Raw genomic sequence first — 15,999 nt, forward strand, 5'->3', positions numbered from 1 at the left:
TCAGCTGTTGCCTGTGGTTAGAGACAAAATACCAAATTAGCTAGATCACTGAGCTAATCTAGCATAAGAAATGCAATACTGACCAATCAGACTGAAAGTTCATCTAGCCCAATGTCTCTGCCTGCTAATAGACCTTTAGGAGAGAAACTCTGAACACAAGGCATGGACAAAGAGAGTCCTTCCTCTACTATTATCACCTACCAGCTTCCAGCATTTAGTAGTTCAGAGCCAGAGGCCACACCCAGCATTTCATGTTAAATAGCCGCTGATTAATTCGTCCTCCATAAATACCTCCAATCCCTTTTGAACCCACTTATTCTACAATGTCCATCTGTGGTAATGATCCCCACAGTTTAATTAAGTACTTTTAAAAATAGGTATCACTGGTATCCAGAAGGAAAAGCTTTGTTGGGTGCACCTTGGAGCTGATGGGAATTCTTAAGTTCTCATTCATATTATGCTGGCTTGTATTACGCCACAGTTGTGTTCATTCCTTGAAAGCAAACACAGTGGGGTTTGTGTGAGTTTTCTGTCACTTTCTATCAGAGGAATAATTTTATATATATTTTTAAAAACATTATTATCACCCTGTTTCTGTTTGGACTAATAATTATCTTTGCTGTGAGATGGAGTTACCTACATCCCAGTTTATGCATCTCTTCCTTGAATTTTGTGTTTGGAGTAGAATTAGGACAAACTCTTGCTTTAGCTTGTGAAAACTTGTGTCTATCTGTTGCAGTTCATGTGAGTTTACCCCATGGGAGCTTTGCCTTGCATCTTAGCTCCCAATAAACATACACTCAAAGTGCATTTCATCCAAAGCCATTGATTTTACCTGTTTTCAGGTCAAAAACATGCAAGTAGCAAGCATCACATGATTTCCATCCACCTGATTCTGGGTCACTGACAAATTTGTGAATCCTTCAGTGAATCCCTGGTGAATCCTTGCACTGCTCAGCTGCTGCTTCCCTTCAGTGTACAAGGCAAGCCTTGGAGAAGCCCTTGTCTGCTCGGACTTTTGCCATTCTTGATGATGTCAGGAACACCCAGAGGTCAGCTGAGAGTCAGGCATGATTCTCCCATGAGAATAGAGTCCCAGCATCTAGATTACCTGGGTCCTCAGTTTTAGCATGTTTAGTTCACATCAACTTGAAAGATGCAAATCTTTCTTCTAACCCTTGGCTACTTCTTATTGACTGTACCTGCTGCTTGCAGAACTCAACACTGTCTTGAGTATGTGATTCTTCAACCGGTGAGCATAGCATTGGGCTGTTATTTAACATATTGCAGCTTTCCAGGTAACAGTTCTCCTTAGATAAGAAGCTATGGAGTACAGGACAAGCACTGGTCTTGTTTGGTTGGTTTGGTTTTTTAAAGACAAGACATGGTTTGGTGCATCAATTTGTTATTTTTTAGATTTATTACTTCTCAGACTCTAGCTTTTGAATAAGATGTCTCAGCTCGGAAAGAAATGAAGCTAGTTTTACAAGTGAACAATACAAATTATATTTTCTAGGGATATGAAAGATGCTATGTGAAATATAGCAAAACACTGTAATATTGACAAAGAACAGGATGCATCCCAGCCAGGCAAGTCCAGGTTTGTTGTCCAGCCTTCAGGGAAGCACTGGCAGTACAAGAATATATTTTGGCAAGCTTCAGCCTGTGGCCGTAACAGCCTTGATGCCCTCAAACTGTCTCTTTTCCCCAGAGTTCCACAGCTTACCTTTTAGCCCCCAACTTGCTTGGGGTAGGCCTAGCCTAGGAAGATAAAATGCTGCCCTGAAGAAGGCAGTGCAAGTTTTGTCATTGGTTACAGAGTAACCAGGGATTCCCCCAGGTCAGCTATACTAAATATGCCTGAAGAAATGGCTCATAACTAAATCAGCAAAGACCAAAATCGCACCCCTGAAATCCCCTGCTTAGCCATTACCCATTGCTGGAAATGAGTTATCCCTGCAGGGGTGTTCCTTTTCTGTCAAATGTCCCCACTGCCTGGATATAGGCTTTCTGTGCACACCCGAACCTGTTCATGCTGTTGACACTTTTGGCATCCCAGGATGTACCTTACAGCTTCATTTGATCAGTTCAGAGCACCACACTTGGCGCATGGGGTCACCTGGCACTGGGCTGCCAGTGTGAAATCCAGACCGCCAGATCTTGTGCAGCTTGAGCTTGTAGGTTCAAAAAAGTGGCAAAAATGTTTGCCACTGTACTTCTGTGGACTAACCAAGTGATATAAGTTTTTTGTCTCAGCCCCATTTTCATCTGAGAGCATAGCTCACCTTAGTTAGAGAGGAGAACAGAAACCATGATCTGGCAAGCAGATCCCCGTGATAACTAAAGATAACATCATTCCTGCTCCATGAGCAGATGTAGACAGGACTTCTACACATCCTACTCATGTCATCTTCCTTTTGGGGGAAATTCTTTGGTATAGTTTTATGAAGAGAACAAAGCAACTGACATTCTTTAGGAAATATTGCATATTGCTATTTGTCAGCAACTTCAGATGTCTGGCAGGAGTCATGAGTGATGTGGTTTGCCCAAAACTTCTGGACAAATTATTAGCATGCACTGTAGGTGCTGCATAGAGAAATTGACATGCACCTCCCATTATCTGGACATGGCATTGTCAGTAAGCTCAGTATATCTACAGAATCCCACAGATTTCACACATGTGTATTTTAGGCCAAAAGAACCCCCCTCCAGACAGATAGATGGGAGCTCTTACACATGCATTTCACTTCTGAGGAGGGTTCCAGGTACTGCATACTGAACAGGCAACTGTAATTCCTTTCAGGTGGAGCTTAATGATGAATGCATGTCTTCAACTGTGGTTGCTCATTTTGTGTGACTCCTGCTCAGCGTGTTGGCTCTTTTAGATTCCCATGCTGTGTTTCAGCTCTAGCATCTCAACCAGGGTTGTAGATTTGATCAGGGCAGCCCAACAAACCCAAACATCGGGTGTCAACAGGCCTCCCCTTACACCAAAACTTTTTGAGATCTGGCCCTCAGAGTCTGTAGAATTCAGGGTGTTCACACCCACACAAGTTTATCTTTTTTGTGCTTTTTTTTTTTCCCTCTTCATTTTTTTTTAATGGACAAAATACATCAAAATAATTTTCAATAATACAGAAGGCAAGATCAGTAGAAAAATAAACCAATAAGCTTCCAAACAATACAAACCGAAGTAACACAAACACTGCTCAGGGCAGTGGGCCTTATTGTGCAGCAGTCACAGGAGGCTTCAGCAAAGATGAAATGAAATGTTTCTCTGTTGATGAACCAATATTCCTGATATTTATTCACTCAGGGCACCAAGATGGATTTGGTCTATAAGTTAATTGTAAGTTGAAGATGACTGCTGTCTGGAAAACTTTCAGGAAAGTGAGGCCAGGTTCTGGCTGCACTTGCATTTGGCCACAGTAATTGGGTTTTATTCAAATAACTTTAAGTCTTATTAATTTTATAGGGCATAATTTACTAGTATTAGAATAGAATATTGCTATTGTAGAAATTATTTTTGAAAATTAGACATTTTATTAGAAATGGTATTAGGTCTCCTGCATCTCATCCACTGAGTCTGTGGACCAGGACAGAGATTCTAGCACCACCAATGTATTAGGACAGGAGTGACAGCCATACTGATCTAGCAAGGTAATGAAAAGAAATTATACCAGCAATTATTTGTGGACCCAGTGTGCTCTCCTAGCTGTCTGCAGCTTGCTCTTCAGAGTCCTTTCTGTGCAATCCAAGAGGAGGTCTGAATAGGTTCTCAGCTTTCAGTTGATGGTCTGTCAAAATTAATATTCAGAGGTTGCAGCTTGTAACAAGCACATTTAAAGTCATATGAGAAGTGCATGGTTTTACGACATGTCTCTATTCCGAGTTGTGTCTGGCTTCAGAAATACACGGAGGGGAAAACCGAAACAACTCTGCCGTTTCCTTCTTGGTAACCTGAGTTCACCTGTGTGAGAGGAGTTTAACCCTTTTATGAGTGTTAAGAGTGTTGAATATTGTATCGTAATGGCGTAAAGAAACAGGAAACTACCCCTCTTAAGAGTAACTGAAGCTTTTATAATTTATGCATCGAGCTCTCTTTTCAGTGATTTGTACACTTTGAGATAAAGAGAAAAGTTTTTAAAAGTCCATTAATCGCCAACGTCTTTCTGAGCTACCCTGCTGTGGTACTAAAAGAACTTTGAAGCTCTGCAGAGAAGGCACCAAACATGCTAGGCACCTTCTGGCGTGTTAAAACACTGTCCATGGGCTGCATGATTTTCGCCTTTATGGACAGAAGAAAATAAATAAAATCCTCGGATCTGTGAGGTTTCTAGTTTCTGAAAAGAAAGTGCTACTTCCCCTTTAAGCCTGGAGCCGTTCGTGCGTGTGCGAGTGTGTGTGTATGTGTGAGAGAGAGTGTGTGTGTCTCCTCCTCTTTGAGTGACACAGCACTTAGATATGCCTATCAGTAACTTAAACCCCACAAACTCCACCTTCTAAGTGAGGAAGCTGTGGGTTGATGGAAATGTAGTGAGCAGATTGAGACAGACAGTGAATCATTAGCAAACTGCAACGCCAGGATGAACTTGTCTGGAACCTAAAAGGAAAAAACCGTCTGAGAGTCCTTCGCGGTGCTGGGTTTTGCTAAATACAGCCAAAGTGGATCTAAAAGCCGGTTGATCCCCAGTCCAAGATGCTGCTGGTTTCCCAGCGGGTAGAAGCACCACGCATGGAGCCACATATTCCAGTAAGTAGCATCTGAAATCGATATGGACAGGAAAAGTAGGAGTTGCTTTAAAAGGACTTAGCCAGCCTCGGAAGAGTTGCTGGCCCGGACCCGCGGCGGCTGCAGCCAGGGCTGTAAAGTTTGCAGAGCCGGTTCAGAAAAGTGCCCACCTTAGGCGGGCTCTGCCCGGGTGTTGGTGTTTGTAGGGGCTGCGCTGGGGCTTTGAAAGAGAAGGAACCAGAAACTTGGGGTAAAAAAATTCGCCCCCCCCGTTCCGATGAGAGCTGATGCCAGTCCACAGGGCGAGGAGGGAGACTATCGGGGGGGGCTGGGTGGTGGTGTCCGTGGGCTTTAAAATGGTGGGGAACAAGGTGCTCTCCGGGGCGGTGCGATCTCCGGCACGGCAGAGGGGCAGCCGGTGCGTGGCGGCGGAGAGGCCGGCTCCGGGTGGCGCGCGGGCAGCACCCGGGGCTAGCACCGCTCGGTGGGGTTTGGTGTCATCGCTCGTGTGGCGACGCGCGGGGGTGAAGTGGGGAGGGAAGGAGGGGGGGGGTGCCGCCGGTGTCGGCCCGGGGGCGAGTGGGATGCGGGAGGTGCTGGTGCGTCCAGCGCCGCGGGATCCTGCTGTCCCCGGGTACACAGAGCCCGGACCGGAGTGGCAGGGAGGGACAGACCTTGCGGCGCTGGGGGAACCTGCCGGGAAGGGTCACACGCAGAGGGGCTAGCGCCGGTCTGTGTTATTATTTTTTAATAACTCCCGGTATTTGCGTTGGCAGCGACGAGCAGGGTTATTTTGGGAGGCTGAAGCGCACGTTATATAGGCAGGATTTTGAACAAAAGGCTCCATCGAGCCCGAAGGGACCCTCGGTTGTTCCTGAAAAGTATGGAGCCAGCGCTCAGCCTCCCTTTTGGGCGAGGGTGCGTGTGTGTCCCTTTCTCGAAACGGGAAAAACCCTTAAGTGAGGGAGATGGTGCAAACGCCGCGCGTTTGCCGCTCTCCCCAAGACTATACCTGTATTTGAAATAAAATGCATGCTGACTCACGATTTAAACTGTTTTGGTTTCTCATCCTGTGATTAAGATCGGGGTTTAGAGCAATTGCAGGGTAAACAAGGCGCTCGCTGATTCGGTCCCACGTCTCCTCCCGAGGCAGGGGCTGCCCCTCTCCCCCAGTCAATAGGCGATCCCTCCTCCCGGTCTCTCCTCCGCTGCCTTCCCCGGCCTGTTGCTCGGCCCGGGGGAGCGTCGAGGCCGAGGGCAGCGCGGCTTTTGTTCGGGTTTGGCTGGCGGGGGGTTGTCACCAGGGTGACTCGGAGGGATCCCGGGGAGAACGGCCGTTTCTGGAAGAAAACGGGCTTTGGTTTCCTTTCACACCGCCTGCCTCCTCCCCCTCCCTCCCTCCCCCCTTCCCTTCCCCTCCCCCCCCCCCCCCCCTTCCCCCCCCGAACAATAAATTAAAAGGCTGCTTTTGTTTTTCACGGTGCTCCCGGCAGGGCGGCCGGGGGGAGGCGGCGGAGCCCGGCGCTGGGGAGCGGGGGCCGGGAGGCGCCGCGGAGCCGCGGCCCGGCGTGGTCCCTGGTACGGTCCCTGGTGCGCCGTGCGGACGCGCGGTCGCCTCGCCTCTTCCCGTCGGAAGCAGATGAGCCCGTCGGGCACCGGGCGCTTGTAGGAGCTTCCTGGCACGGGTGCTGCAGGAAGAGCCTGCCGCCTACTCCGGCACCGGGGGACACCCCGCAATCCCTCCCCCGAGCCGCTAGCGGGGAGATTAACTGCGTCTGGCCCCTTCCCTGAGCCGGGGGCGGAGGCGTCGGGCACCCCCCGCCACCGCTCCGGCCGCCTCCCGCTGCTGTGCAGCCACCTCGGCTCGGGAGGAGGGAGGGAGGGAGGGGTGTGGGAGCGCCGGGAGGGGCGAAATGCTCCCCCTGTTATATAATGTGAGTGTTTCCCTGCTTAGCTCTGTAATCCCTGGGTAATGCTTAATGCCTGTGCCCCGGAGGGGGGCTGAGGGGCAGAGGGGGCCTGGCCCTCCCGGAGCTACCCCTCTGGGCCGAGTTGACGGGGAAATAAAGCTGCTGATGTGCGAGATGGACCATATGGTGCTTCTAGGAGAGAGGGAGCCGGAACGGCCTTGAACCTGCCGGACCCAGCAGCTGTTCGCTGCCTCCAGCCGTGGGGCAGATGATGGGTTCCCCCACCCCGGCTCGGCGGCAGTGGCAGTGACATCCCCGAAGGAGCGGGGGCCGTTGAGCCCGGCATCTCCTCGTCAGAGCCGGCTGCCCGCCGGAGCACATTGCTCTGTGTTACCGTGCGAGCAGGGTACCGGTGGGGGGTGTCGGGTGCTCCGAACCGAGCCCGGTAGGAGAAGCCGCCTCGCCCGGGGACTGACAGCCACCGGTCCCACTCTCCAGGCAAAGGCAGGCAAGAGCAGTCGGAGGGAGTTATACGCTGGCACCCAAAAAAAAAGCAGCCATCTAGTTCTGGCACTGACCATTTTCAGTTCTCTCTCCCTGCCATATGTTTGGAAGAGGTGGAAAAAAAAAAAAAAAAAAGCAATTTGGGAAAGATGCTCTCAGCTGAAGGGAGGAGGTGGGCCGAGGGAGCAAGATAGAAGGAAATTCCATGTTAGGAAAGCATTAGCAAGGGGTGACTTCTAATGTTTTCCTGCCACTGACGTTGACAGTGACACACATGTGTGGGTTGAAATTGGAACGTCACCGAGTTTTTAAACTCAACCAGGAAATAGTCTGTTGCTCAGGGATAAAAAACAAATAGTATCTATTGTAAGACAGGTAACATGCAGTTAACATCTCCTCTCAGTGAGTGAAAAGCTGTTTAATGGTTAGAACTGAACAGCTCAAATTTAATTTAGCTTTTTCTTTTCAGAGAGGGTTAAGGGGGGGTGGGGGGTTGGTTGTGGTTCTTTTTTTTCCTTGAGGTTTTTCATCTCTATTTTAAATCCTTTCAACTAATGCTTGAGAATCAGAAAAGCAAATATTGACAGGGCTTCACTTTTAGTCCCTTGTAACTAAGTAGTTTGAACCTGTAAAGTCTCTTGGGTTTTTTTTAGTTGTTAAAGGGTTGGGGGGGGGATTAGTAATTACAGGAGGCAGTTAAATTTTGTGAAATTCTTTTGTATGGCTTCCTGTTACACAAGGAGGAATGTTTTATAAATACAGAGTGTTTGGGTTTGTGCTGACCTTGTTACAAATGTTACTGTGTGGTAGCATTTGGAGATTTAAAACAGGATTAGGGAGCTGTTATGCTAGATGGTTTCTGAAGGTACAGGAAGATGTACTGCAAGAGTTCATGATCCAAGGTGTCAGGCTGACACTTCTGCCCTGGCTGACAGGTGGTTAACCTGATTGGGTGCAGCAGTAAGGACAAGGATCAACCTAGGTACTGGCTTCATGAGTGACAAAAGTTAGGGAGGCAGAAGGTAACACAAGGGCAAGGACAACAGTAAGTAAAATCTGTGAGTCGTCCTGTAGGTTAAGTACAGTGCAACTCACTGGTTCCCAGTCATTTAATCAATAAATGTTCTATGTTACTTGCTACTCTGATGAAAGTTGTCTTAAAATAACTTTTATGAGTACATAGCCATGGGAAAGTGAAGTAAATCTTGCAGAAGCTGTGACAAATGGACTTACTCAAACTGGGGGATGGAGTACTAGAAGGTTGCCTGAGCTCCTGAAATAGGGGGGAAAGGCAGGATCCCCAGGTTTTCATTGTTCCACTCCTGCTGGCTGCTTCTGAGCGTCAGCCTTCTTCAGCATTTAGGCAAAGGTGACTGTAAGTTACGATTCATTAGCAGCTGGTATGGTCTCCAAATAAAGATAACTAAATCAGTTTAAATGATGCTGGCACCTCTCCAAGGAACCCTCTTTGTATCTGACACATTTGCCACTCGCTTCTTTAAGGAACAATTAATATTATACACTGCTATTTTTTCCTCTATGTGAAGAGCAGCAGTGTAAGTCATTACGAAGGTTTTCTACCTGATGTTCTAGTTTGACTTGCTATGTTAAGAAAGAAAAAAAAAAGGAAAAGTATTTTGAACTGAAGGAAGCAGAAGACACACCAAGGCTTTGCGTTGAACTGTTTTATATCAATATTGATTTTTTAAGGGGGTTTGTGTTATAAAGAGGGAGCTTTTATCCCCCTGAGCTCTTTGGCAATTATCTTCCTGCCATAAATGTTGATACGCACATAATGGATGTAACTAAAAAATCTCCTTATCCCAGCAGAAAAGGCTGACTGTTTGTTGGAGCAGAGAGAATGCTGAGAGTGTGAATAGGCAAACCCATATGTCGCTGGTGAGAGAGATAAATGATGGACGAACAGGAGTTGGTTACTATGGATCAGCACAATAAACCAATTCCCATCATACACCTCTCTTAATAATATACCAGTTTCAATGCCATTGACGGGTAACCTAGGTAGCACCAGTCAACTGTAAGTTTTTCAACTGTTCTTTTATACATCTCAAAGAACAGTTGGGACTGTTCTAATTTTTTCAGATGTTGACTGCTAAAATTATGCAGAACTTCCTTCCTTGCCAGTAATTTTGAAGGGGAACTTTAGAGCGTTGCTGTAACGTGCCAAATGTGCACAATACTGTTGTATACTCATAGTAAGTTTTGTTTTCTGCATTCGTAAAAGGAGTGCACTCAAAAAGGCAATTGCTGAACAAACACATGAAGAAACTGTTTAGGTGTTTAGTCCTACCCTCATTAGTGGGGTTTTGGATTAGACTGGATATTGGAAGGTACTGGAGAATTGTTTGAAGTGGAAAAAGCAAAAGAACAATGCTGTTTATATTCTAAAAAACTGCCAGCCTTGCAGAATAGTCAGTGATCAATAACACGGTTTTAACTTTCTGTAACCCATTTCAGGGCTGCCAGCAGCTGAAGGGAAGCTTTGGAGAACAGTCTGTGCTTGCATCGTAGTCTCCTTCCCATGCTCTTTATTATTACTGCTAGTGCTTTGCACAGAAACTTGAAGTCTTTGTCAGTTAAAGGTTTTACTTTATGTCCTTGTCTTCTGGTAGGTATTTTTCATTGCAGTTGCTGTGGACCAGCCTGTTAGCTCTGTTCAAAATGAAAGTGTATCTCCAGGTGACAGCATAGGCAGGGCTCATGGCTCTTGGGATGTGGCTCCATCATTTTCAAAGTCACCAGCTGTGATACCAGAGAGTGATGCAGTCAGAGAGGGATAACTAGCAAATGCAAATGAGCTATGGAGAATCTTTATTCCTCTGGGAAAGCCTCTTCACCGATGATAATTTTCAGTTTTTAAATGAAAGAAAATATATTTCGAAGTCTTTAGTTTCCTTCAAGGGGAAAATACTTTGTGCAACATTTACCTGCAAAATTGCAGTTGCTCTTTTCAGAGCTGTTTACTTTGGGGTGCATCTTGGATGAACTGAAAGATGTTTGTGAGGCCAGGCAGTAGGGCTGTACGCCAGTCCTTCTCCTGTTGGGGCCCAGCCTAGCAGTCCTTTTTTATTTTAGAATAGAATAGAATAGAATTAACCAGGTTGGAAGAGACCTTTGAGATCATCGTGTCCAATCTATCATCCAACACTACCCAATCAACATCAATAATAGGTGAGACTCAGATTTGATCCTAGATCAAAGGATCTAGGCCCTTGAGTAGGGAAGAGGGAGTTGTGTTGTGGTGTTGTGCCCCCCTTCCCCCCCGCTCACTCTCACCTCTTGGGAAAAGTGAAATGGAAGCGAAGCAGGGTGAAGGACATTATCTTTTCAGGCTCAATTTTAGCTGGCCCTTTGCTTCTGTGGTGGAACCACAGTGTCCAAAAGGGTAGAGCAGAGGAAAGACCTATGGATTTCCTTCTTCCCCTCCCAGCCACACAGTCCAGCCAGCTGGACCAGCTGGGAGATGTGGGCTGTGCCCAGGGAGTGCAGCCGATGGCTGTTTCCGTGGGGCCAGTGAAGTGCCAGTGGGGCCCAGGCGTGGGAGGTGCAGGGGGATGTGGGATTTCGTATGGTCCTTCACTCCAAGCACTGCCTCATGGCTACAATGAGCCATTGATAAGCGCTGACCTGATTAAAGGGCTGTTGCACATGGGAGGCTGGGGTGCGCCCTGGGCTTTGCGTGGGGGCTGCTGGCCTGACCAAAATTGCTCTTTGGGAATGGGTGGCCGGGCTGAGGAGGAGGAAACTGGAATTCATCAGCATACCCTGTCCAAAGGGAGGCATCGTATTATGACTTGTTGAAATCTGCTCTGCTTTTCCCTGCAAGGGACTTGGCAGTTTTATTGATAAAGAAGTGTTACATAAGTACCCCATCAGGCATGTCCTAATTTGTTAATAATTGATGATCTGGGTAGTACAGACATACTGGTGGTGTTAATGTGCTCCCATGCTGATCTGCAGTCTCCCCAGGCCCCCTGTTTTGCTTTTACTTTACTTGTAGTGCAGCCTTTTCCTTTTTTTTTTTTTTTTTTTTTAATTATTTTTCAAATTGAATTTTTCTTCTGAATATACCTAGTGATCCAACTGCAGGTGTCAGTTGTGCTTTCCCGTGCAGGCAGGGACAGCTGGGGGCTTATCCTGTCCCAGACGTGATATAGATTACCTCGGCAGGGGAGGGTGTTAACTACATTATTGTTTCACCCCATGTCAGGCAATCTATTGAGTGGCATCAGTGTTAGCCCAGGAGGAAGCCAGTTTTTTGTACCTTCCACCTTTGGAGGTAAGATAACAAGTGAAGTGGGACGGATGCCGAGGTGCCTCAGCAGTTCTTGCATCAGGATTTGTCAGCGCGGGAAGCCAGCACTGAACCAGCACCCTTTGGTTTCTCCCTCTCCGAGAACAGGCTGTATTTGCATGGGTTTTAAAAACAGCTACTTTTGTCATGCCACAGCTAGGGAGATCAGAAAAAAACATTTACTTCTGTTGACACACACCAAAAAGAAATAACTGCTGGATATCATCAACATGATCTGGCTGCTTCTTTTGTCTTGTGTTGGTTTACTTTTGCATTTCTGGGGAAGTGTCTTTTTCTCTAGAGCTAAGTATCTTAGAACTCTGAGCAAGTTTGGGATTTACACCTACCCAAGACATACCTATATATTGTTTTCAGAATAACATGGCACATTTACTCTGTTGTGGGCAATGAAACCCATTACAGCCTTAAAATCAGAAGCAGCAAGGTAACTTTCTAGTTATGTTGTGAAATCTAATACCATTGTTCGCTTTTATTAACGTCTCGAGGTTGATTATATGCTGGTTAAAAGCCTGTTCTGCTGTGCAAAAGGCTGTCTTTAATTTCAAGTGGTTGATCCTGATCAGGCAGTTAGAGCGGCTGTAGCAACAATTGCTTGGAGCTCTAAATCACATTTGTCACAAGATCCGCCTGGTACTATTGGCTGCTCCAAGACTTACTCGCGACTTTTCAGCGGTAGCCTTTGGTTGGATTGCAGTGGTGAGGGACTTGCCAATCTTGCATGTTCTTTGTGCCTAATTCTGAAAGACTGGCAAGCTTTATGCTGTGTTTTCTGAAGAGGGCCCAGCTTTACTAAGCTGCCTGTCTGTCAGGGATTAATTTAACCTCTAATTACTACATTTTCTTCACAGTTTGCTGCACATGAGCGTGTTATAACAAAAGCACAAAGAAGTATGTCATTTTATTTAGCCACTACTCTGAAATTAATTTAGGGGGTATAGAGTCAGATCTGACACACTTGGTGTTAAAATAATTGTGCTGGCATTAGAATTAAAGTACATAATCTTGTTGTTTCTAATGATACAACAGTACTAGTGTAAATAGAGTTGTTAACTCGTTAGTCATAGCCACAGTAATAGAAATGATATCTAGTTGCAGAGAAATACTCAGATGGGCATGGAAGCAAAAGTTTCCCCAAAATAGTGCATGGTTCTCCCAAAATACTGCATGGCTCCTGCTTGATTCCCTTCCACCATTTGGGTTTCGGATTACGTGCCTAAGAGAGGTTTGTTGATTATTTTTATTGGGGGTTTTTTTCCAGAAAAGATCTTCCAAATTGCAAGAAACAAACATTCACAGTGGCTTGGGTTTCTTCCAGCCTGGGTAATGATTTTTGAATATATTTTTTTTTTTTAACACTCGGCATCTTGGGAACAGTACAAAAGGCCATATGTCCTCTTCTGCCTGCTCACACTGACATCAGCAGTTCATGTTGCACTGAGAGCAGTGTGTAGTCTTGAAGGAAGGGAGTGAGCCTGTTTCTGTTATGAAACCTAAGATGACTTCTTTTTTTTTTTTTTCTTCTATAGTTCTGTGTTTCATAATATTTACAACAGAGGGGTTTTGTTTTGTTGTTTTTAACTACTTTGGGAAGGTCTGGAGTGGGAAATGCAGCCTCTTTCCAGTTCAGGTACCTCTGTTTAAAAGGATTGTTGCTGTTACATAAGAATTTTGCAGTTGCTGTCTTCATTCTGCCTCAAGTCCATCACCTCTGAGCAGGTTTGTTGAGATGAGTTTGAAAATTTAATTTGTCACATAGGGTTGGGTCTGCAGAATTGTTGGCTCCTCAGTAATGATTTATTTCTAGTGAAAACAGAAGATCAGTTGTTTATTTTCATGTCATGCATTTAAGTTACAAGGCATGGCCTCAAACTAGTAATTCTCTTTTGCATTTGATGGGAAGCTTCCCCCAAAGATGCCTCAAGGTCAGGTAGGACACAGTTACCAACTCAAATCTTGTAGTCTCTTTCTCAAAAGGAGAATTAATGTGGCATTGTTATCCAGGCTTGTGACAACAGTGACACAGGACTGCCAAAAAGACTAATGGAAGGAGATGGATGATTGATTCTCTTTACAGTAGTAGATCAGGTTATTTCTCTCAATTCTTTCTTCAGTTCTCTCAATTCCCAAACTGTAACCAGTTACTGTAATTATTTACTCTAATTACTTCCAATCTACAAGTAAATTGAACATAAATTAAGATCAACTGATGTACAGGATGGGATGGTTCAGTGAGCTGGTGGTAAGGTATGGAGACGCTTTTGCTGATCAGCAGTTACACAGGATGGCTGTTCGATAGCTGTGTGGCATGAGTGGCAGGACCCTGCTCCAACTTTTGTGTATACAAGTTTTCATGTAACAATTTGAAGATTTCCTGTTTGTTACTGGCTGAGATCTTTAGGGACTTTTCACATAGTTGGAAATTGTATTCAAAATAAAGGCAAGTACACTTTACTCTGTGACCCCTTTGTTGTGAATTAGAGTTTTATTTCTTTGCTTTGGCTGTAATGCCAATGCAGATGGATTTTTATTTTTTTCATAGAATGGTTTGGGTTGGAAGGGACCTACAAAGGTCATCTAGTCCGACCCCCCATGCAGTGAGCAGGCACATCCTTCACTGATCAGGTTGCTCAGAGCCTTGTCAAGCCTGACATTGAATATCTCCAGGGATGGGACTTCAACTATCTCCCTGGGCTAACTGTTCCAGTGTTCCACCACCCTCATGGTAAAGAACTTTTTCCTGACATTGAATCTAAATCTACTTTTCTCTAATTTCAAGCCACTGCCCCTCATCCTATCACTTCAGGCTTTTGGAAACAGTCTGTTTTCTGCCTTCTTGTAAGCTCTGCCTTTGAAGGTCTATTAGGTCTCCTCAGAGCCTTCTCTTCCCCAGGCTGAGCAACCGCAGTTCCCTTAGCCTGTCCTCATAGGAGAGGTGTTCCAGCCCCCTGATCATCTTCATGGCCTTCCTCTGGACCCACTCCATCAGGTCCATGTCCTTCCTCTCTTGGGGGCTCCAGAGCTCAACACAGTACTCCAGGTGAGGTCTTGCCAGAGCATCATAGTACATTCCTGACATCACACCATAGTATCTTCCTTTTAGGTGAAACTTCAGAATTCAATGTAAGAGGAAAGAAACAATTTAAAGACAAAAATGGCATCAACTCCCAGGCATGTATTTCAATCTTTTATTCTCTGTCACAGATCTTTGTAAACTAAGTTTGGGGCAAGGGTAAACAAATATTTTATGAAGGTATTTGTCACACACAGATCCCCTCAAACATGAAAAGCTGCTTTCCCATACAGTATCACTTAATATATTAATATTTTCCTTTTTTTTTTAAGAATAGTTAAGAACATATTTAAGAATAATCCAATGCTCATTTCACGTGGCAGTCAGAATAGATACTGAGTTTAATTTCATTCTGCTTTGACTAGTTACTTTAAGTCTTACCAGGATTTTCACAATTCCAAATTTATATGCAGAAATAAATTCTGAATTCATGTGGTATTTAAGGAGCCCAGTAGATCACACTGATGGCCAGGTACTTTTAAAGATTTCACTTTTCCTGTTCTCTTAACATACTTATTTTATTAATTAACTGTGTGGATTTAAATAAAGTCATACAGACTGAAAAATAACCCCAAGTATATACAATCTTGCAGTCACAAATACAGGCAAAAGGTTTTGATCTCTGACTGCCAAATGGTGACTCATTAAAAAGGAATTTGTGTTCCTCCCTTTTCAAAGGGTTACTCACTACCAAGCAGTAAATATCTAGTTTTGATGCTACTGCATTGAAATGCCTGACATTGTTGGGGTATTAAATCCAAACTCTGTGTGATTGTTTGATCATGGGCTCCGTGAAGTTTTGTTTTGTTGTTTGTCTCAATTTTCTTCAAGCCTTACCCTGTCAGTCTGAGTACAGTCTAAAATGAAACACATTTGGATTCTAGTAACAGAGGACCCTTTCCATACTTTAAGCAGTGGGTCATTCAAATTATTTTTAAAGACACAGGACCATGCATTGGGTTACACTAGACAAGGACACTGGAATTTATCTAAATCAAAAATACTCTCTTTGTCTTCCACATCATGGGTTGTGTGCTAAGCACTTTCTACTCTTGTGTTACATAAAGCTGAAAATAAAATGTACTGAAGAGACACAGTCAAAATCCAAATCCAACAAAAGACACATCCATTTCCTCAATTTCCATATTCATTTTGATTCTCCGAGCCATCTCCTTTTCTCTTCTTACCTATTCTTGTCCAAGGAAGGGCACAAAGTCATATTTGAATCCTCAATCTCATCTCCTTCTCTTACTTAAGGATTGGTTGGTTTGAACTTTACGTAGCATTGAGAGGATGTTTTCTTGGTTGCAACAATACTCATGTTTGGCTTGAAGCAGGAAGAGAGCGTGTTCAGGCTTTTCAGTCTCCATGAGAAATGAGTCTTGGTCCCTGGTCCCAGAAGGTAGATCAGCCTTAATTTCAAGTGAAAATCTTGCATCTTCAAATA

General features: G+C 44.9%; 1 protein-coding gene across 1 annotated transcript in view; it reads left to right on the forward strand.

Moving 5' to 3' along the window:
* Positions 1–3,096: 3,096 nt before the first annotated feature.
* Positions 3,097–15,999, forward strand: part of MAMLD1 (mastermind like domain containing 1) — an 88,396-nt gene continuing 75,493 nt past the window's right edge. The window contains exon 1 of the mRNA XM_054169397.1: positions 3,097–4,753. Coding sequence (XP_054025372.1) covers positions 4,700–4,753 — 54 coding nt within the window. The 5' untranslated portion in view covers positions 3,097–4,699. The remainder of the gene's footprint in view (positions 4,754–15,999) is intronic.

Source organism: Dryobates pubescens, chromosome 18 (assembly GCF_014839835.1).
Source record: "Dryobates pubescens isolate bDryPub1 chromosome 18, bDryPub1.pri, whole genome shotgun sequence".
In the NCBI taxonomy this organism is placed as follows: Eukaryota; Metazoa; Chordata; class Aves; order Piciformes; family Picidae; genus Dryobates; species Dryobates pubescens.